The 22874-nt window shown below is 56.2% G+C and overlaps 1 protein-coding gene across 1 annotated transcript; it reads right to left on the minus strand.

Moving 5' to 3' along the window:
* Window positions 1-58: 58 nt before the first annotated feature.
* Window positions 59-15236, minus strand: NRBP2 (nuclear receptor binding protein 2). Its single transcript, XM_088148714.1, has 18 exons — window positions 14847-15236; window positions 10459-10581; window positions 10237-10338; window positions 9757-9846; window positions 9437-9477; window positions 9249-9343; window positions 8825-8848; window positions 8512-8595; window positions 8367-8422; window positions 8099-8194; window positions 5115-5247; window positions 4902-5004; window positions 4467-4517; window positions 4065-4200; window positions 2340-2393; window positions 1768-1831; window positions 864-919; window positions 59-546 (listed from the first exon to the last, which is right to left on the minus strand). The coding sequence occupies exons 1-18, from the start codon at window positions 14961-14963 to the stop codon at window positions 409-411; spliced, it is 1563 nt and encodes a 520-aa protein (XP_088004840.1). The 5' UTR covers window positions 14964-15236; the 3' UTR covers window positions 59-408.
* Between the last annotated feature and the right edge of the window lie 7638 nt (window positions 15237-22874).

The following is a 22874-nucleotide window of genomic DNA, read 5'->3' on the forward strand; positions in this document are numbered from 1 at the left end:
CCGGCCTCGCGGACGCGTCACGAGGCGCGCCGGGCCTGCAGCTCCGGTGATTCCCCCCGCCCCGCCCCGCCCGGAAGGCGCCCTCCGGCTGCCAGGCGCCGCGGTAGGAAACGGCAAGACCTCGCAGACCGTTGGTTGCTGGCGTTTAATACAGAGCTCGCGCGCGCGCGCGCGGTCCGAACGCCGGCGGAACGGAAGGGCAGGCCTCCTGCGGTCCGGCCCCTCGGCGGTCTCCGGAGCCCCGGCCGGCCGGCGGGCGGGCGGACGGACGGGCGGGCTAGTGCGGCTTCTCTCTGGGCTCCGGCGAAAGCGCGGGAGCTCTGCTGCCGAGGAGCCGAGGCTGGGCCCGCGCGGGGCTGCTCGGGCGGGGCTCCCGGCTTCTCTCTCCCGCTTCGCCGACGCCGTCGTTCACGGCAGCCTCCCCGACGCCAGCTCCGGCCCCCTCCCGGCGCCCGGCCTCGTCGCCAGGGCCGAGGGCTCCGGAAGGGACGCCCGGGGCCTGCGGAAGGCCCCTTCTAGGAACGCGGCCAGCTTCTCCCGGTCGTCCTGGAAGAGAGCGGCGGCAGGCGTGAGGCTCCGTCCGCCCGCCCACCCCCCGGCGGCGACCGACCGACCGACCGACCGGCGCTTCGTCGCGCGAGGCTGCCCGGAACCTCCCGGCGGCGGCGGCCCGGACCTGTCGGCTCGCACGGCCGACGACACGCCTCCGCGCCCGGGCCCCGCAAAGAGCCCTTCCGGTGGCTCCCGTGCCGCGGCCGGGGACCGGAGCTGCAGGACGACCTGTGAGACCCCGGCCGCGCAGAGCTCTGCGGCTACGGAAGGAGGGCGGCGGCGGCGGCGGCGGCGGCGGGCAGAAGGCTCACCTGACCGATGAATCCGTACTGCACCAGCTCGGCCGCCAGGCCTCGGGGAGTGTCATCTGCGGGGGAGAAGGAGGGCCCGGCCTCACGAGGCGAAGCGGGGAGAGCTGTTTGGCCCGTCCCCGCTCTGGCGGGGCAGGCTCGGGGCGGCCCTGGACCCGCGCCGCCGCCGCCGCCGGGGAGCCGTGGCGGGGGCCCGGCCGGCGGGCCGCCGAACGGCCTTCCTTGGGCCGGGGGGCTCCGCTCGGCTGTGGCAGCCTCCCCGCGCAACGCCCCTGCTTCGGGAGCTGCCCTGACGGCCAATTCGTTTCTGAGCGCACTTCACGGTGCTGGTCGCCGCTTGCGAAGCCCGGGTGGCCGCTTCTCCCAGTGGCCTTGCCCCTCCTGTGAGATCTGGAAGAGGAGCTCCCCCGGGGCCCTGCTTTTAGGGGACGCGACCCCGGGGTCAGGGCCAGGGTCACCTTCTCGGGAAGAGCTCGGCTTTGGCGAAGCGCTGCGCCTGGCTCTCCAGCGGGCTTTGGGGCCTCCTGTGGGGTGACTGGGTAGAAGTGTTACAAGTGTTCCTCAGCACTGGGAAATTTCACTGTTACATTGCCACGTAGTAACAGCAGTAAACAAAGAAAGCCCCGTGCAGGGTGTGAAAGGGGTGTTGGATGGCTTTGCCGGGTTCTCCTTGGGGCAGAGAGGAAGCCCGTCTCGGGAGCCCGGGGTCTGTTGGGCTGGCGATTTTTCAGCCACAAGTGAGGCTGGGACGGGTAGGCTGCGGAGGGCGCCCTGACCCAGGATCAGGAGGCACAGCTGGCATTGCTGCCATCCCACCACCTCTATGCCCCTTGCACCCAACAGAGCAGACCGAGGGGAGGGGAGGGGAGGGGCCACAGTTGCCCTGGGAAGAAGCCACACTCACTTGGAAGCAGGTCATAGCTCAGCTGGCGGTGGAGCCTGTCTTCCAGGATGAGGAGGAGGGTCAGCTGTTAGGGAGGCACAGACCGGCATGAAATGTGCCCCTCTTGGGCAGATGAAGAAAAGCCCGGTACTTCCAGGATCTACTCATCAAACTGCTAAGGAAGCATTCTTGGGAAAATGAATATACGCTGGAGAAGTAGTCCTTGTTGTTTTGAGCACAATTTCAAAAATAAGCCAGCTTCTTAAAATGATTTTCGTCTCACCCGAGAGGGTACTAGGAGCTGTGTGGCCCCAGACCCAAAGGCCCTCCAGCCCAGCATTTACCCTGCCACAGACCCTCCCCAAAGCTGAGCTTGGTCCTGGGGGGACAGCCCCAGACCTCCCTGCCCTCAGCTCATCTGAACGTGAGGCGGGGACCACCCTCCCTATCCTTAGCTGTTCACAGCCCCCACCCCCCGCTGGCAACTTGCAGCCAACTGGCCCAAACGGCACCTTAAATGCAGGCCGCTCCCAGGGATGCCTGGCCTGGTCCTCCTCCGCCAGCAGAGCCCACAAATTCTGAGCCATACGTACGTGCCACTGCTGCTGTTCCTCCTGCCACTCCATGTTGCACTGCATTTGCACCACCTGGTGGAGGCAGAGGCAGCCTTCAGCAGGAGGACCACCAACACAGCACCTTGCCCCAGCCACGGCCCCGATACACCAGCAGAGGCTCTGCTGGTAGAGGGTGCCAAAAGCTGCCCCTCTTGGGGCTCTCCTCCCTGGCCCAGCATGGAAGCATCTCTCTTGCCTGAAAGCCAGTTCCCAACAGGCACCCCAGCTCCCAACAACCCCCCCACACCCCACTGCAACCGAAGTTTTTTGGGCTGTGTCACAGGCATCCCCGCTAAACCCTGCCGGGAGATGCGCCCAGGCATCTTAGTCTTTTTTTCCAGGGAAATGGGCATATACTACTGGGTGTTGCCTGTAACCCTTTTGTAATGGTGCCTGGGGCCATGTGAGGCATTCTTGCAGGTGACTGGGGGGGGGGGGACTTTCCCTCCCGTGCCTGCTTAGTGTTTAGCCCCCACCCCATCGCCATGACACACCAGAAGCCTCCCCCCAGGGCTCTGTGCCTGCACCCGTGCTGCCCTTCCTGGAGATGGTCTGCCGCCACCTCCTCCCTTACACCATGGGGAAACAGACTGAAGTGGGGCAAAGGGTGGAAGAGAAGGGAGTCGCACAGATGCCTCCTGTAGGGAAGGGGCGTGGCAGATGCGCTTGCTGAGGTTGGCATGCTGGGCCAAGCCCAAGTGGCAGAGGGGGTTGTGTGAATCTGGCCTGGCCACTCTAGTTTGCAAACCAGAGTTTTATGGCCACCTTTACTTTGGTACTGGATGTCTATTCCCTCCTGGCAATTTACTTGTGTACACCAGTGGCGGCTGTTCCTGGATCACAGGGACCTACCTGCAGTCACTCACACCTTAGTCACCTCCTGGTTGGATTCTTGCAATCCCCTCTACGTGGGGCTGGCCTTGGAGACCATCCAGAAACGTCAGTTGGTCCAGAATGCAGCAGTCCGGTAGCGATGAGCATGTCTCATGACCCCCAGGTACCCTCTCCCCTGCAAGCTGCACCAGCTCCCTCTAGGCTTCCAGGTGCCATTCAAGGTACTGCTTATCCCCTATCAAACCCTGCAAAGCCCAGGACCCGGTGAAGGGTCCTCCTCTCAAACGCCATCACGTGTGCCTTCCTGGGGGGGCTCCTGCCCTTTGGAAGGATCCTTCTCCCCACCCACCAGATACAGGGTCAGCCCACAGGCCTTTAGAAAGGCCGTTAAACGCTGGCTCTTCCCCCGGCACTTGGGTCAGGATGAGTAGAGTTCCTAGTCGGTGAGATACAGTACATTTTGGTCCTAATCCCCATTTCATTCAGCAGCACGTGGTTGGGTGAATTTTGTTTTTGTTTTGTATTTTTGCTTGATGATTTTGTATGCTAACCAGTCACATTGTTTGAGTTGAGTGGCCATATAAGTGTACTAAATAAATAAACAGAGTACAGAGGCAGCTAACTATGATCAGTGTGTGCGACTCCAGGGGTTGGCCTTGCGCAACATTCCGCCATCCCCCAAAGCCGTTGCTTAGCCACACTGTGGGCTGTTTCCTTTCAGGCTGCCCCCCGAAACCTCTGTGCTTGGCATGGGAGGGCCTGTGCACACAACCCAGGCAGCCCCCTCCTTTGCCTCCAGACAGCCCCTGTGCCGGTTCTCCTGAGAAGCAAATGCCCAGTGGTGGCACTGACCCACAGAGGCCACCTCACCTTCCGCGTCTCTACATCAAAAGGCTCCGGTGTGGGGGTTTGGACTTTCTGGGGGTCTTCCAGGGGCTGGGAACTGGAGCGCGGCAGTGTGTGGGGCCGGATGGTGGCAAAGTTCATCAAAGGGTAAATGCCATTCCTGGCAGAGAGAGTGAGAGAGGTCAGGGAATGTGGGTACTTGGTTGGGCTACAAGCCTGAAGGCCTGGGAAAGGGGTCACAGCAAAGAAAGAGAAGTTCTAGGACTCAGCCAAATGGCTCCTCTACTCCATAGGCCAACCCCTCCCCTCCCGTGCTCCCCCAGCAATGCTTGTTGGATGGCTGCAGAGGGAGGGCAGGGGGGAATCAGCATGAGAAGCAAAAGGCTCACCAAGAGATCTGTGCTAGCAATAGATGGAGAAACTCACCTGACATCCTCCAAGAATTTGTCCAATTCCAGGAAAGAGACCTCTGAATATCTGGAGGGCAAATTTAGGCTAGTTGACTGTGGCAACTGCAGCCATGCAACACGGCCAAAAGGGTTCAAGGCGCCATGGCTGCCAGCACCCACCCAATGCCATGGCCAGAGACAGACGCACCAAGGACATCGCCTCCCACTTTGGCTGCCTTTAGGCTCTCGCACCGCAGGGGTGGGGAGGGCGAGGGAGGCAGCCTTGGGCTGGGCGGGGAGAACCCCTGCCTGGGACAACCCAAGTCAGCTGAGAATCCCGGGCGGCAGCAGCAGAGGGCTTGCCTTTACAGCAGGCAGATGGGCATCCTCCATGCTGCAAGTGGCCCGGCACGGTTTTCCCACTCCTGCCCCTGCTGGTCTTCCTGAGGGAGATTCACCTGCCCAGACCCACCTCCACTGCACAGGCAGCCGCCCTGCCCGCTGAATCTCTGCCATCACTTCACTGAGATCCAGCTCCTTGGTTTTCTCCTCCACCACGTTCTCAGGCCACAAGTCTGCAAGACAGACAGAACTGGAGCTCCAGGCCAGGAACAGCTGGCCGCCTCCCCAAAGCTACCGCTTCCCGCTCTGCTCCAGTGCCTCCAGCGCCCCTCGCTGAACTCACACTGGTGGGTGATGAAGCAGTGGGCAGCCAGAAGCTTCAGGGAGTGGACCTCAAAAAGGACCCGGTGGAACAGCAGGTTGTGAGCCGTTGGCCGCTTGTCTGGATTCGGGAGGAGGCACCCCAGGATGAATTCCTGGGAGGAGAGAGAGATGGTCACAGAGAGAAAAGCCTCTCTTCCCACCATGCCAGCTCAGCGCCGGACAGGAGTGGTTGAGGGTCGAGCATGGGAAGTGGCAACTCACACAAAACAGGCAGTGGAATATTTATTGGGTACTCATCCTGGCAAAGACCAGCCCTGCTGCTGCCACTGCCGCCACCACTGCGACCTCTGGAGCGTCCAGAGGACCAGACTCTTCCCGGTCACTAATTCTGAGAGGACAGCCAGGTGGAGCTGGCTGCCCAAGCAGGACCCTTCCAATTACACATAATGATCTTGATCAGCTTTCGTGTGTCTGGTGAAAACCAACTTGCAAACTTTTGAGAGATGCTGAATGTAGAACTGCTGCACAGAATTGTTCAACGAATAGGAAATTCTGCCAGCAGACACTCTGAGGCGCCGCTGCGGCAGATGGAGAGGCCCCCTTCCCGCGTTAAGCAGCCCTCCGTGGCAGAGGGGGCCCCGTGGAGTTCCCAGGATCAGGAGGCGCAGCCCTCCGGAGATAGAGACTGCTGACCCTCCCTGGCTGCGTTGAAACATGCGGAACCCGGTTCTTGAATGACCCCATTTTAGGGGTCAGCAGAATGGGCCTCACCAAGCAGAGGTGAGCGCAAATACAGCTGTGAGGTTTTTCACTGAGCTGGTTGAGTCTGTTGTGTAAACACAGCAAGTGAGGAAGACTATGGGTCTATAATACACCCGCCCCCATCAGTTTCCATCCTGTTTTTCCTCAGCCCCCACACCTCAATTATTTTTCATTGATCACTTAACTATAGTTACTGATGGGTTTCTTACTTAAGGACCTTCAGTTCCCTGCAGCCTTGGAGATCTAACCCTGGTGAGGCTGCCTTGGGCTAGATGAACCAAGAGTTTGAGCTTCTGGGGCCTGCTTGAGGGGCAGACCCCAATTATGTCAAGAGACGTCATCCCCGGGTTACCCTGAGGCTATCCAGTCTAGCCCCTCCTCAGTGCAGGAACCCGACTGCAAGCATTCCTGTCAGATGGCTCTGCTGCCTCTGGACACATCTGCCTCCCAGGAACATTCACTGCCCTGTCCAACTGCTTCTGCTCTCAGGAAGTTTTTTAAAACATTTGATTGGAATCTACCTTCCATTTGTTTGGATCCCATTCTGTGGAAGGAGGGAGAAGAGTTCTTGATCGTCTGTAAGTCACCCATTCCATTCTGAAGAGTCCTGTCATACTCCCACGCCCACCATCCCTTCTCAAGGCTCAGCCTTCCCATCCCCTTCAGTTTCTCTTCCTAGTCTTAGTTTCTATTCCTAATCATCCTTCTCTGAACCTGCTCCAATTTTTCTGAGTCCCTCTCTGGGCGTGCTGCCCACCACCAAACTCCGTTCTCAAGGTGGGTCTTGTCAAAGTAGAAGGAAGTGGAACCATTTGTTCCTGACATTTGGTAACTCTATTTCCATTGAGGCCACCTAAAATTGTATTTGCCTTTCTTGCAACCGCATCACCTCCCACCCGATTCTCATCCTCTGTGTCAAGAACTCTCCCAAGATCATTTATCCAGTACCTCCGCCCTGCCCTTCTATCCCTGTACATTTAACTGACTTTTCCTAAGGGAAGAACCCTGCATTTGTTAAATTTCGTTCTGTCACTTTCAGCTCCCCATCAAGATTATTTTGAACTTCATTTCTGTTTTCTAGGGCATTAGCTATCTCACCCGATTTTGTGTGATCTACAGATTCTATTCAAAAGAGACAAAAGACCAGAAGATCACCTCACCAGCATTCAATCACCAACAATCATCTCCAGCAATCATCACCCAGATAAGCAAAGGTCACTACCAGGCACACAATCCAGCAGCAAACAGATGCCAATCAAGGAACTACCAGAGGAGCCAAACAAAAAACCCCACCCCCACCAGCACTGGCAAGACAGGCCACAGCACATAAACGGAGAGCAAACCCCATCCCATTTTAGCCCTGAAGATGTTACCTGGCCAGGTAACGAAACGTTTGCGAGAAAAGAACCAAGCTCAGAGGACCGCAGGGACTCCACAGATTCTATACGCATTCCTTCTACTTCTGCATCCAGGTGTTGCATTAGACTTGGTCCAAGGCAGAGCACCATAGCACTGTACTTGATTAACAAAACAGGTTGGACTAAACTGCCTTTTGGAGGTCTCTCACTCGGCGTGTTAGTTCTCACATGTTCAGTGAAAAACAACATGATAGCAAATCTGAATGTTGCAAAAACAGAGGGAAGCAAGCAAGTCTGTCGCTCACTGGGCTTGTCCTTGAATCACGGCAATCGCTCGAATTTCTTGGTGATGGCTTCTACCTAATATTACTCATCTAAAGTTCTTGAGTTTCTTGTAAGTTTGGCTGCTCGTTCATTGCTCCCTGCAGAGTGAAGCCTGACACCCAGATTACTATGAGGAGTAATCTGTTTCTTAGAGAGAGACAGAGACAGAGACAGAGACAGATGCCATTTGGGGAATGTGATTTTGGCATGAGATGGTTCCTGCAATGCTACATAGTATCATCTCTCTGTAGTTTAAACCACACTGATTGTCTGAAGGGGCAGATGGAGGTAAGGAAGGGATGACGTGACTTGACTTCAGCTCTGTCTGTTGATATCAGACCCCCATTAAGCGGGCAAGAGTAATATCAACCCGTCGATACCTACAACTGGGAGTATTTTGAAATCTGAACTCAGGGCCATGGAAACTTTAGGTGCTTGCAGGCCACTACTCCAGAGGGCTGGGGTAAGGGGGCTGGCAGGCTACCAGAGACCCAGGTGGCCCTAGTCATCCTCTCACCCCACCCCCACCCCCACCGAGGGGTGGGGCTACGTCTCTCACCCGCATGTTGGGGTCATCCAAAGAGTGCCTGGCTTGTTCGATCGCCTCCTTGGTCACGGAGGTGTCCCCGTTGGACTGGATCTCCAGCACGGCCATCTGCGGGAGAGGCTAAGATGGAGCCAGGCCAGCCGAGCAAGTGGCGGCTGGGCAGGGCACGGGGCTCCGGATACCCAGATTTCACCAGCGGCAGAGGCTGGGGAGGGGATAGCCTTTCCTAGGCAGCCCACCGGCTTCTGTCCCATGGGCCTCTGCTCCCACAGCCCCTTACCTCCAGAGCGCACATCCCGAAGGAGAAAATGTCCACCGCCGGGCCATCTGCTGAATCTGAAAAGCCAACATCATGCCGTGGAGCTGGCACGCCCCAGAGGGGCCGTGCCCCACCCCCACCCCCGCCGGAAGGGGCTCGCTCTCACGTCCATACTCCGGTGGGAAGAAGTGCAAGTTCCGCGGGTCTTCCCGCTCTGTGCGGGCAGGGCTGTGGAGCTCAGGTGGGATGGCTGTGGAGGGAAGGAAGATGGCACGCCTCAGGCGGGAGGCTGGAGCAGATGCCATGGAGCGGGGCCAAGGGTACCCTCTGCAGGAGGCTTCCCACATCAGAACCTGGTGGCCCAGGAGGAAGTTATGGTAGCCCAGGACACGGTCCTGAAGCAGGGTGAAGACTCAGTTGGGAGCAACTTGGACTGGAGAGAGAGACAGGAAGGGGCGAACGTGGGCAGCTTTGCTTACCCTTTGCAAAAACTCGGTGCCAAACTGTGGGGGCAGAGAAGAAGGCAGTTAGAGAGATGAAGCTGCAAGAGGGCCCAGCAGTGTCACCCCAGCAAAGGCCTCGTGCACTTGCTTCTCACGGCCTGCGCAGTGGAAGACGCTCCCTGCCAGATCAGGCTGTGCACGGCAGGCCTGTGCGCAGAGTGCTCCTCTTCCACCGGGGGGGGGGGGTTGGGGGTGGGCTCCACTGGTCATGGGAAGGCGTGGGAAAACACACAGACAAAAGCCTCATGGACTGAGGCCTGCTCCCCAGAGTGCCCCGTTGCTGGAGAAGAGAGGGGAGGACACGCGTGCGTCTTCTTCTGGGACCCTGTGGGAGTGGGAGGGTTCCCAACAGCCGGGCTTTCAGGGGTGCAGAGAGCCTCTGGGCCCACCTCCTTCGCACCTGATCCAATTTTGATGAGCCCATTGTGCTGGATGAAGATGGTGTCACTGGTAAGGTTCCCGTGGATGATGGGGGGGTCGCAGGAGTGCAGGTAGCTGCAGGGAAAGAGTGCTGGGGACAGGTGCTCTCGGGGGCCAGCAGAGGCAGCGTGGCCAGGAAGGGGGGCTCGGGGAAACCCAGGGCCTTACCTGAGAGCTGAGAGGATCTGGGTGCACCAGCGTTTCCAAGCCTGCCAGGTAGAGAGCAGAGGGAGAAAGTCCGCCCGGGACGCACACGGCCCCTCCCACTAGGACCCCCCTCTGTTCCCAGGGCACTTGGCAGCCTGGGGGGCCCAGGCGTGGCAGCAACCCACCAGGAAGGGCAGGGGGTGGGGGCCGTGACCCAGCACGCCCACCCATGCCCACCGCCCCAGGGACCCTGTGCCCAGCCTTCCTGGAGGGGACCCCACCCCGGCTGCTTGGCTCAGAAGAGCGGGCCGACACAAGCGGCTTGGGCGGGGCCCACCCACCCTGGCGCTCATGGCTTTGTGGTTCTTCTTGGTCTTCTTAAGGAACTGCTTCAGGCTTCCGGACGAGACGTACTCGGTGATGAAGATCACCTGCGGAGGGTGGGTCAGAGCGGGCCCAGTGGGTGCCCCCCTTCCCAGGCACAAAGGGGGCTCTGCCCCCACTCTTCCCACAGGGAAGGCTGCCTCATCTCAGGGGCCCAGCGACTAATGCCCTTGAGCCCGGCCTGCGGCCCCCAGCACAAATCCCCATAAAGAGGCCCCTCAGAGGACCTACTCAAGGCTTCCTTCTTGAAGCCTTTTCCCAGCCCCGCTTTCTGATTCCACAGGCCTGCCCGATCCCTTCTAGCGGGTTGGCCGTCTCGGCACCCAAGAGACTCAGCCCCTGTCGGAGAAAGAGCTTGTCCTGAGCCCCACCCCAGAGACACCCATGGGAGGTTCGGCAGCCCGGCCCGGCCCGGCCCGGCCCTGTGCCAGACTCACCTGGGCTTGGCTTTCATTCACATCCAGCCAGTATTTGTGCACCTTCACGATGTTGGGGTGGTCAACGACCACCAGCTGCTCAAACATGGTCTTGATCTTCTCCTGTTGGGGAAGGTGGCAGCATCAGGGGAAGAGAGCCTCTGCCTGGGTGGCCCTGGGCATAGGCCCCGCTCTCGCCCGCTGGGCCCGATTCACCTGGGGGGTGGGAACAGGCCGTCTCACCTCGTGCGCCTTGAAAGCCTTCTTGTCGGTGAACTGCAGTTCATTCCACACTGCCTCCACACCCTCCTCCGTATCCATGGCAAGGAACGTGCTCTGGAGCCCGGGCATGTTGCCTTGGTTCACCTGCGGGGCAGTCACCCCACTTCAGCAGGCAGGCTTGGCCAGAGAGCCAACGGGCACCTAACGCAACACACGCCATGGCCCCTGGCTGGGCCACGAGCCTCAGAACCAGACAATAGCGTGGGTAAATGGAACCTCCAGATTCAAAGGCAGCATATCTCATCTGCATCCTGCCTGCCTGCGCACTTAGACAGGCAGGAGGTGGATCTAGACCAGACTGCCCCGCTGCCACCGCATCGCAGTCTCAATTCCCTAAGGCTGGAGGCTTCAGGAGAGAGGAGGGGAGGGCACAGCCAAGAGCCAAAGTGGCTTTCTGGGGGAGGAAGGGGGGGTCTGCACCCCAGCAGGACAGGGAGGAAAGGGGGGAAGAGCACCTTCTCTTCACAGGCTCTACGCACCCCATTCCCCACTCACTTTTGATGACTTTCTGGGAAGAGCAAATCTCTTTTCTTTGGCTGTGTTTGGGCAGATCACTTAGCTAATTTGAATTCAGTGTCTTTACTGCTTGTAGATAAAATTAGATCCTGGGTTTTAGTGTTGTTTATTTCTCAGTGGTAATTTATAGGGTGCATTTTAACACATTTTTCTGGGCATTTTCATTAATTCTCTTGGTATAGTATGTATATCTAAGTGTTCATCATAAAACACCCAAATAAATAAATAATACACAACAGGAAAAACATTTCTGCCTGTGCAGGGGTGGAAAACCACTACGCAGGAGAGAACTTACTGCCAGGAAAGGGCCCTCACCCCCTGCCAGGTCCCACCAGCAAATCCTTACCCCTGCTCCTCCCTCCAGCCACTTGGCCTGGATACCAGCACGGCTTTCTGATGAAGCTGCCGTCATGGCAACCGCCTGCAAGACCCAGGAGGCCACTCCGGTGATGCTCTTTGGAGCAAGGCATCCTGGAGGAGCCCAGGGAAGGGCACCGATGGCGAGAGGGCTCAGGACCAAGCTGCCGGGGAGCAGTGCCAAGGACCAGATCTCCGAGAACCGGATGGTCTTTCCTCAGGTGGTTTGGGGAAGGAAGTGGTGCCAGCTGAACAGGCACCCTTTCAGGAGGGTTGTTTCCACCCTGCTACCCCTTATAGCTTCCCTACTCCAGGGTAACTGCATGCTCTAATTTTACTGCCACTGAAAAATCAGGATGGGACATGGAACTCTTTTTCCAGATGTGTGTCTGACCTAGAAATTGCCTCCCACAGACTGTCTGCAAATCTGTGTCCTCTTACTGAGGGAAGGACGCAGTAGGTGAGCGTGAAGAAACTATGCAGCAGCCATTGCAAAAGTATCCGCTTAGCCTGGCAAGGCAGAAGGGGGTGAGGAAGAAACTCAAGACTGCCTCACCTAGACTCTCTTTGATGTAAGAGGGAAGGAAAGAGAAACTCTCCCAGGCTTTCACAAGTCTGTTCTTAGAGCCTAGGTCAATAAAGGAGAGTAGTTCTTGGGGTGTCTGTATCCTGACCTGGCCTACCTCAAAGGGCTGACAGATGCATTGCTCCTTTTCTGGCAAGGCATAGGTAGCAGCTCACCCATTCCACACCCCAAGGCCTGCCCCATCCATGAGTAGGAATGAAGATTTCCCTTCATCTCTTGAGGGCCACAGCACCTCCTTGCTCAAAACTCAGGGAAGCAGAGATAGCGCTCTGAGGAGCTACACTGCGTGTCCAAGGAAGTTGCGGAGACACGCCGCTTGTTCCCCATGGCTAAAGGAAAAGTGCTACACAGGCAGGGCCACAGTGAAGCCCCAGCCCTGCCCTCCTTTGATAAGCCTCCCAGAGCCGGGGGCCCCCAGGAGATAAGCAGCGGCAGCAGCAGCAGCCGTGGAGCAAAGTATGGCCAACCCCACACTCCACCCAGCCCAGGGATGACCCACGCCCTCCCCCTTGGTGGGGGTGGGGAGAGCCTTAGAGAGAAGCAGGTGAAGGGCACAGACCCCGCTGGCTCCCTTTGCTGACCGCCCTGTTGCAAGGCCTTTCTTTGATCCCTGACCATCAACGTTACCTCTAGTGAGGAAGAGAAGAATCAGCTTTGGGGGTCGGCTGCAACAAATCAGGAAGCCTGAGGGCTCCTGCCCTGCAGCAGGGCCCACGTACCTCTATGGGGCACACAAGGGAAACTCATTCAAGCAGACAGCCCCCAAACACACCAGGACACAGCCCCCAAACTGGCCATTGGATTGGAAGGAATATGGTGGAGCGAGCTCAGCGGCCAAGGCAGAGGCGGGCCAGGGGTCTCCTTTGCAGAGCCGAGCAGGGGCTGCTGCTTCCAGATCCCCCACAGGGTTCCCAAGTAAGCTTGTGGGGAGAGATGCTGCTGTCCAGGGAAGGGGGAGGGAGGCCTGGGTCTAACTGGCAGGTCACTCCTGCCCACTAACCCAGTCTTGGCCAAGGACCTCACCGAACGAGGCCTGCAGGAGTCCCGCTTGCCCTGAGAGGGATGCGTGCAGGTCTGGGGGGCAGTTGATGGGAAGAGGAGCAGCGTCAAAGACGTGGGGCACAGGAAGTGTTCACCCCGGAGGCTCTCCAAACCCACCCAGGCTCCGCCAAACAAACTGCGGCTCTGCGAAATCCAAACTGGGAGGCAGCTGCCGTGCACCAGACAGGCCGGTTCCTCCACTTTAACCTTCCCTCCCCAGTTCTCTGGGAGAGGCCCCTTTGGCGGAACAAAGGGCCAGGGTGGCTGCCTGCTGGGCACGGGGGGGTGGGGGGTGGAGGACCCCTGCCTTCCTATCCGGCACTCCTGAGAGAGCCACCTCTGCCAATAAGGGAGGGAACAGTGAGAGGTGGGGGTGCCTCAGGCGAGAGGCAGGGGCTGTGCTTCTTGCCCCGGGGCCCATAGGGCTCTGACAGGGCAGCTGCTTGGGGGCTGGATCTCTGCCTGCTCCCCAGCAGCCTAGGGGAGGGCCCAATGCCCAAGGAGAAGGAGGAAGACAGGCAGGGCAAGAACCATCACCCCAACTTGGGGTTTCTGGATGATATCAGGGCTGGGGGTTCCAGCCTGTTTTTCATACCCACAGAAGCCTCCTTGCAAAGGGGCCAGGTGTGCCCCGGTTGCACCTCGCCCCACTCCTGTGCCCAGGGCAGCCTCTTTTACCAAACTTTGCTGGCCAGGTGGGCAGGGGAGGAGGACCCCAGGCAGAATCCCCTGTGCCTCCTGCAGGGACAGTGGGCTGTGCTCCCAGGAGGAGGAGGGCAGCCTCCTGGGTCTCCTCATCACTTGGGGCCCCACCTCCTCCACAGTAAGAACCCTCCACCAGCAGGAAGATGGGTGTATCAGGTGGACTTCTGCCTGCCTGCCTGCCTCAGAATGAGTTGCTGCTCAGGTGGAGTGTGGCCCAAGGGGAAGCTCCAACTCTGCCGGCGGGGGAGGGGGCTGGAGGCAGACAGGGCCCTTCTCAGCAGGGGAGCGGTGGGAAGAGCAGGAGCTGGCCAGCAGTGGGGAAGGGACCTTTGCCCCCCAGGCCCTGAGCCCAAGTTGGGCCCTGCTGCAGCTAAGGGGTTGCCCCGTCCCCTGTTCCCTGAACCCCAAGGGAGGCAGGCTCGCCACTGTGCGGGATGCACACTGCGAGCGCCCCAGAATGGATCTCGCCATTCCCACTGGGGCTCCTCCTCCCTCACTTTGCCTTGCCCAGTGCAGCCAAGCAGGAGACCCGTCGCAGGCACGGGAGCCAGATGGTCAGCGGTGCTTGGTAACCAGAGCCAGCCGGCCTGCAGGAGGGAAGCCCCTGGGGTTCGGGGTGGGCGCCACCGTGGGCCGGGATAGAGCTCCGCTCCCCCTACCGAGGGCCTGGAGATGCCGGGGCTTCAACTTCTCACCGGCAGGGAGACGCCAACTGCGGCTCCCGCACCCCGCTCTCTCTTCTGGGGGCACACACCAAAAAAAAAAAAAAGCGGCGGGGGGGCGTCGCGGTGGAGTTGATGGGCGGGGAGGGGGCTGGGAGAGAGCCAGGACCGAGTCCACAGGGCGCCTGGGCCGTCTCACCGAGCCTACCTCGCAGGGTGAGTGTTGTGGGAAACGGTGGAAGAGGGAAAGCTACGGACCCGATCGGAGCTCCTGAGGACAGGGGGATATAACTCTACCGAGTTCTAAGGCAACAAACACGCAAAATTGTCCTTGTCGGGCAGCGTTCGTGCGGGTCAGCCTCAGGCGAAGGTCCTCCAGTCGGGCCGCCCGGGGCCCCGGAGGGAGGGGCAGGGCGGACGAAGGGGCAGCGGCCGCGCCTGGCTGCCCGCCCCCGTTCCTCCGAGAGCAGCCCGCCGGGTACCTGCTCCTTGCGCTTCTGCCAGCGGCCGCACGGGCTCTCCTGCAGCACCTCGCTCTCGTCCTCGCTCTCCTCCTGCGCTGCCGCGCGCGCCGGCTCCGCTTCCGCAGCCCCCGACATGTCTCCCGGCGCCGGCCAGGCAGGGGAGCCGCTGGCCCGCCCGCCGCTGCTCCCGGAGGCCGCCGGGTGGTGAGCCGCCCGCCTGCTCTCGATGCGCGGCTCGTTCCCGCCCCGCCGCGCCTGTTTGCCTCGCGGTCCTCGCTGCGCAGCGCAGGCGGGCGTCACCACGGGGCGGCGCGGCGGACCGCCCGCCACCGCCGCCGCCGCCGCCGCTTCCAGAGCCGCTCCAGTCCGCCGGGCAGCCGGCCGCCTGGGGCGGGGAGGGCGTCTGCCCGCGGGGCGGCGGGGCCGGCTCCCCCTCGGCCAGGGAGGTTCGGGCCTTGGTCCCGGGCAGCGCTGCGGGCGGGAGCGCGGCCGCCGGGGCCCCTTCGGCTAGAAGCCGGCCCGGCCCAGCGCCAGCTGGCAGCGACGGTCCGGCCCCGGAGCCGGCAGCCCCGGGAGCTCCGCTTCTGGTCGGACAGCCCTGCCGCCGCTGGCCAGGCTCGGGGCGGGGGGGCTTGTTCCGGCAAGGCAGGCCAGGCCCTCGGTCTTGCGGCGACGAGGGGGCCGACGGCCGAGCCACGGCTGCCCTGCCCTGGCCTGCCCTGCCCGAGGGTCCAGATTTAGGAGCTGGGGAGAGGGCACGGTCACTCCGCCGAAGAGCCCCGTCTTCCGTGGCGTTGCCTTTAGAGCAATGCCGTGTGCTGGGGGGGAGGGGAGTTCCCCTTTTCCTTTTCTGTTAGCCTTGGGGTGGGGTCTCTCTCCCTCTGCCGGGCTTGAATGGCTGCCGGGCCGGAGAAGGAGCTGGGGAAGACCCCCGGGTCTCTGGTGTGTTCTGGGCAGACATTCGCTGACTTCCCAAGGCATTGGGGGGCCTCTCTCTCACCAGGGTGCTGGATGGGGCCCTAGGCTTGTCTCCAGAGGTCTGACAGGATGGTAGACTGGTGCCAGCCTGCCCCTTGTGAGAGACAAGACCAGCTGTCCCCAAGATCACCTCTCCAGAATTGGAACATGAACAAGCCCTCCGGGGCCCTAGGTTGGAGCTGTTTTGCTCTGCTAGCAGTTCCAGTAGCCCCAGTTGCTGTTGTTAAATGAATCATCTGTGGCCGTTAAGCGAGAAATCACATGACTGTGACTTGAGACCTCCTGCTGGCATGCCCACTGGCTTTGCTTGTCGGAAGCCAGCTGGGAAGGTCACAAATGGCGATCACGTGACCGCAGGATGCTGCAAGCATTGTAAATGCATGACAGTTGCCAAGTGCCCAAATTGCAATCACATGACTGCAGGGACACTGCAACAGTTGTAAGTGCGAGGACTGGTTGTCACTTTTTCAGCGCTGTTGTAACTTTGAACAGCTGCTAAACAAATGGCCGTTAAGCAAGGACTACCTGCAGCTTTTAGGCCTTCAGCCTTCTAGGGCGTATTTCATCAGGGCCTGGAGACCGGAGGCCTCTGGATTAGCCAGAAGAGCCTTTCCGCATCCTTACTGGCCTGTGCCCTCCCTGCTGAGGCCATTCCCCGTCTGGGCTCCTCAAATCTCCGTTACCTCTGGATGCAGAGACAGGCAAAAGAGGGGCCGGGTTGCTCTGCTTTTGCTGACCGTTTGTGACAATCAAGCAGTGAGCCCACCGCCTCCTTTTGCCTTCTCTTGCCGCTGACGTATTTGGGGAGCCCTCTTTGCTGGATTCCGCCTCTCCTGCTGTTAGCTCATTCCCACCTTTGCCTTCCTGACCTCATTCCTACACTTCCGAGATGGTCTTTAGCTCTTCCTCCATTTCCGATAAGCCTCCTCCTTTAGCTTCCGCTCCTCTGCGAGCTGCCTCTTCAACCACCGTGTCTCCTTGTCATCTTCCTCGTTGGAATTGGTTTGAGACTGCACCACCCTCAACTTCCTTCGCAGGAAGGCTCTGCGGGCTACAACACTTTTGCCTTCATTTCCGTGGCAACTTCCCTGCTATGCTTCTTGGCTTATGAAAATCAGCCTTGCTGGTTTGTTTTTGACTGTTTTTCATTAAGCTTTTTGTTAAAATCAAGAACTCTTTCAGATTGCGCGGTTGCTTGCACTCAAAGTTCCGACTACTTCATTGTCTTCAGTCAACTCTTCCCTGTTATTGGGGACCAAATCCAAGTTTGTTGTTGTTTAGTCGTTAAGTCGTGTCCGACTCTTCGTGACCCCATGAACCATATTGCGCCAGGCCTTCCTGTCCTTCACTGCCTCCCTGAGTTTGCTCAGTTTCATGCTCATTGCTTCAGTGATGCTATCTAACCATCTCATCCTCTGCTGTCCTCTTCTCCTTTTGCCTTCAATCTTTAAATTCAAGTTAGCAGATTTCTTAGTGCCATCTTACTTTTTTGAAAGATAAAATTATCATCACTGCAAGGATTTATCTGACATCTTGTGCTGGGCAGAATCGGTCTTCCTGCAGATGTCCCATCAGAACTTCATTTTTAGGCTTCAGTGGTCTGCTTTAATAGACCCTCCTCTGCCTCTTCTACCTGGTTTGAGGCTGTGTGGTAGACGCCTAGCAAGGGTCCTCTCTGCCAGCTTGTGCTTCTGTCTTAACCCAGATGCTCTCAGCACTCTGATCATTGGCCTGGTGAACGTCAGACGGGGCATTCATTCCGGATAAACAACCAGTCCCTGCTTCCTCCTCTCTGGTGTCGCCTGTTCCTCCGAAACGAGGAGAACCCGCCAAGTGTTCCATGGGTGGGATTCATGGGGCGCCGTATACCCATGAGCCGGCAGTGGCAGGAGGCCACGTCTCGCAGGGTCCTCTGTGCCTATGTGGACGATGTCAGGATTTTCTTTCTCATGGGAAAGGATTCATCCCGTTATCTTTACAACAATAACAAATAATATTTTGGCTACAGAGATCATGTGAAAAACACCTGTTATTGTGTGTTGTGTATTGTGCTATTTACTGCCACCTATTGGCGTGTGTATGCTAGGTACCCAGTGGGGGTGGCATAGAGCTATAATACAAGGAGAGAAAAATGTTCAGCCTCTCAGAGTAGTTGTTAGTTGTTTTAGTGTTAGCCACTATGTAGGTTTTATGGGCTACGTAGTTGTAACAAATTACCAAGTAGTGAACCTCTTCTCTAAGATTTTGTTAACCTTGTGTTGCTAATAAGTCTTGGATGCTACAATATAATGAGAAGATGTGTGTTTCTTTATATTTTGTATGATATTTGCATTTTATGGAGTTTTTGCATTTTTATCAATAAACACCAGTTAGTATGTATTTTCTGACTGGATTTCTTTGGGAAACAAGAAATGGACATTGCATTGTGTTTGCTTTCATGGCTAATATTTTCCTGGAGTTTTTGCTGCGCTCTGCACAAACAGTTTGTGGGAAGGCCTGCAACCAGAAGGTCCGAGGAGCTTGTGGTCTTTCTCTGACATTTTGGATTTGGTATCCGGAAGACAAACCCACCTTGAGAGGAAAGATCTGGACGACCCAATGTGCCTCTCCAGAGGAAGCTGCCTAGCCTCGCATCCTTCCTTTCCTCCTTCTGGATCCTGGCAATGGAGCGCTTCCACTTGGGACGGGGGACAGGGCTTTGCGCGGCGGGCTCTTGTTAGCTCACTCACATTGGTAGGAGATTCCTCGGAGGCTTGGAATTGGATGGCAAGGCCTGCTTCTGACGTGCTGCCAGCTGCCTTCGTGGTCATCCTTTGGAGACGCTGGAAGTACTGTACCAGCTTGCTCTCCTGCTTGTGGTGAGCAATGACATCTTCACCAGTATTCAAGGCAAGGGATACTCTGGCCTCCAGTTCACCAGTCTTTGCTTTCAGAACTTCCACACTGATACTTTGCCTGGATGAACTCTGTTTTCTCTTCTAGGAGAAAGACAAACATGGTGACTGCCATCTCTGGCCATGTTGCCTCCTATATGCGGTGGGTGGAGGAAGAGAGTAACAAGCTGAGTTGCTGTATCTCTTCTTAAATTCTGCACCCTGTCAGGGGCAGGTAGGGCCGTCCATGGCTGAGGAACCCAGAGCCTTCTCATCCACACCACCTACTGTATGTAGGCAGCGGTTCCCTTCCAGGATCCTATTCTCTCTGCTTACCCCAAGACCCCGACTCAGAGGATGGACAAAAGCAGTACTTACTCTCCCAGATCCTTCACCTTTCTGGCCGGGGTCTCCCAGTTGCTGGAAATCAACTCAGGGTCTCTCCCACCAGTGCTCTTTGTCCCCAGATACTTGGGTGTGATGGGGAGCAGCAAGGGAGCTGGGGTGGGGGGGTGGGGCAGGGCCATTACAGAAGAGATTTTTGAATCCAGGAGAGTTAGAAGCATGAGAAAGGCAGTAACTCCACCTTAATTATACTAGGAGTAAGTTGTGTGGGAATGTGACTTTGGTTTCGCTTTCAAGATTTGTTACATTACCCTACAACTAGCAGAAAAGACCCTTCCAGAAATCCAAGTGGTTCTTGAGCACTGAAGATCTTACCTAGCCGGGTACTGAAACCTTTGCAAGAAAGCAACCAAGCTCAGAGAACCCCAAGGATGCCACAGTTCAACCCTGAGCGACACATATTCACTTCTATTGGTTCTTGTATCCTAAGCTCACCAGCCATCAGCAGGGATGGACAGTCATCCGTGTGTTCGAAGAACTTCAGAAGCTTGTCCATCATATTTGGGATACACGGTATACTCCTGTTGCATCGTGTCAGATTAACACACTGCAGTCTTGGTTTCTATCAGGAGGGAAGCACCACCACCACCATCACCACCTCCTCCTCCTCTCCTTGTTCCTGCTGCTGCTTCTTCCTGGTTCTTGGGTTTCTTGGACCTGTGGGGGCCCAGGAGTCTCCTACCTGTCCTGTGAGGGCGGGCCTGGGGAAGGTTGCTCAGGTCTCCCAGGGTGAGGTCTGAAGTGGGCCCTCTTCCCTCCCCGGGTCATTGCTTCCACTTGACTTTCTAGGAACGCTGTTTCCTTAATCCCAATGAGCTGCAATAAACCAACAGTTGGAGATGGTGTTGAAGTTTTATTTTTTTAATATTTTATTTATTTAAAACATTATCTTTTCTAAAATATATCTTTGTGGACAGAGAATTACAATGTGATTACTAAGTGGACAAAGAATGACTGAAGTTATACAAGTAATGCTCAATATAACATTAATAAAAGATAAACCATGCCAAGCAAAGTACATTTTGCTTTTATGATATAAAAAGAAGTATAAATAAACTTAATAAATAAACCAACAATTGAAGTTGTATTGATCTGTGATCATAGGGTGCTCCTTAGAGGAGAAAACAGAAGAGAGCAAGTGAGCATTTTATCAAGCTCCTTACAAACAACATTTCATCACCTTTTCTGCACATATTATGAGGAACAAGCAATGCGTCAGAAGCCTCGCAATCAATCAATCATCTTGCTAGCTTGCTTGCTTCGTTTCTGCCATTACAAGAAAGGGGGGGGGGAGATTGAGAGGTTAACCATTAGGCACAGACGGACTGTTATCTGTTTCTCAGGAATGCCCAAGGTCATACCAGCGTGAGACCAGAAGAAACCCGGTGACATGTACAAAAAGGACTATGGGATGGAAGGGGGGAGGTGAAGGGAAAAAGGGGGTAAAATTAAGTTTGGTGTGTGCGGGCTTTTAGTTTCAGCAATGCTCTAGAACTATACACTAGCCCTGAATAAATGAACTTTGAACCTACATCGGTTTCAATGGGAGTTGCTTTTGTTGGGAACTGAGCATTGCAGGTCCTTACACAATGGCTGTTTAGGAAAAAAAGAACCTTGCCATCGCTCAGGCATTCTGACTTGCTTCTTTCTCTGGGAATCGTACAAGACATAGGTTTGAACAAAAAGAGCTTGTTTCTGATTCTCGTATCGCTCGTGCTCCTCATCAGTTATTCTGTCTCGTGTACCTTATTTTTATTTATGTATTTATTTCTTATATATGTATAGCCTCATGTGCTACAGTCATGGCCTCTAGCTTGTTCTAGGCGTTTTGCTTATGTCTGCTGATTTCTGCGATGCTGCTATTCCCCTTTCGGGTTCTTGGATTAAGAACAGCCATATTTTATTGTCATTTGCATTAACTGAATAACATCTTGCTGGACGACTTCTTCTTCTTCTTCTCCTTCTTCTCCTCCTCCTCCTCCTCCTCCTCCTCCTCCTCCTCCTCCTCCTCCTCCTTCTTCCTCTTCCTTTTCCTCTTCTTCCCTCCTCCTCCTCCTCCTCCTCCTCCTCCTCCTCCTCCTCCTCTTCTTCTTCTTCTATAGTGTTGGTGTCTTGTGGCTCCTGGAGATGGCACAAAGGATAGCCTGCTTCATGGAAACCCTCTGGGTTAATCTAGCATTAGCGCACCATTGGAGAAATACATACCCACAAACCAGACCAAATAAGAGCGTCACTCCAAATATGAGTATCCTTTAGAAGAGAAGAATCTCTGTAGCTCAGGGTTGAGCAGTGGAGTCCTTGGTGCTCTCCGAGCTTGGCGGTTGGTTTGCAGACGTTTCGCAACCTGGCTGGGTCATGTCATCTGTGCTGTTGTTATCCTTCTCAGCCAGCTTCCTACATCTAGTATCCAAAAGGTTAGCCAGGACAAATCCCAGGGTGAGGTTCCTTTTGGAGCCTGTGGCGGATCCATTGATTTGCCAAAGCCTCAAGTTGTGGCCTGTTTCTGCTCCCCTCCAAAGCTGCAGTGCGGGTGCCACCTTCCTTCCCTGGCACAGCACACTCTCCCCCCTTGGGCTGCTAAAACCCCATCTAAGGTAATTCTGGCATGGAGAGCTTTTTCTCCTGGTTCCCAGCCAATGTCTTCCTCAGCCTGTGAGGTTCAAGCTCTCTCAGGTCAAACCCACTTTGCTTTGTTACAGATGTTTGCATGCAACCACTCCAGGTCATCTGTGGTTCTCGCCCACTTATGCCTGAATGAGCGGCCCTTGGGGGAAAATTGAAAAAGTAGCACAACTTGAGCAATGCAGCACTTCTGAAATGGAGAAGAAAGGGCGTTACAACCAGACAGCCATCCTTCACGGGGAGAAAGCATTAGAGACACCTTCCTTGAGGTGCAAAACAGAGGCTTTAATATAGACGGCCTCTACAAAGATTCTGCAGAAGTGGGAGAGAGAAGGAAATGCTTGAATCTTCTGTTTTCTCTCTTCAACCCATTAGTCGTCCCCAGGCATGTTAATAAACACTGCGTTCTTAAGGATATCACATAGTATTGCAGCTGCTTGCCGTTCTGGGCTTCCCATGAGAGACAGGAATGGAAAGCAAAAGGAATCCACGCCTGGAGTTCACAGAGCGGCCGAGAAAACTGGGGAGTCTCAGCCATGAAAAAAGGTACAGATATAGAGATTTTTGCTGAAACGAAGCCAGACTCCAGCTGAGAGAGAGAAAAAAATGCATGAATTTACAGGATCATAGTATTCACGCTCACATACGCTAACAGGGAGTGCATTTGCACAGGTGCCACTTTGCTTGGGAAAGGAGAAATAAATAATTTCCATTTGCAGCTTGCACATAAGCCCAACTGAGTTAGCAAAGAAATTAAACAAGGAGGTCTCAACAGAAACTACCAAGAAATTAAAACTTGATAGAAGAGCTGATGTCTGTTGCTCTAAATGGCATAGGATGAGTTCATAGTTCTAGCATCATTTCCTTAGACAACTACCCTCCACTACATCTGTCATTGTTTTACCAGACCCAATGTAAAAGAGACAAGCTGAAGGGAATCCTGGTTTGTAAAGATCAGCCTAATGCCACGGTTATTCCACCTTGCTACTAGAGCTATGGCATATAGAGTGTCCCTGAAGCCAAAACTGGGGTCCTCTTCCCAACCTGTTAGATTCTTTCTATGCTTGTTAGATTCCTTCTAGTGCACAATGCCACTAGGTTTCTTACAGAAGGGAACTGTTCCCCGTAATCAGGGTTTCTGACCTCCTGGATTGACTATAGTATGAAG

The sequence above is a fragment of the Python bivittatus genome, unplaced genomic scaffold (genome assembly GCF_059951505.1).
Source record: "Python bivittatus isolate LINGU-HERP-01145 unplaced genomic scaffold, Pbiv_v1 ctg000590_np1212, whole genome shotgun sequence".
Lineage (NCBI taxonomy): Eukaryota > Metazoa > Chordata > Lepidosauria > Squamata > Pythonidae > Python > Python bivittatus.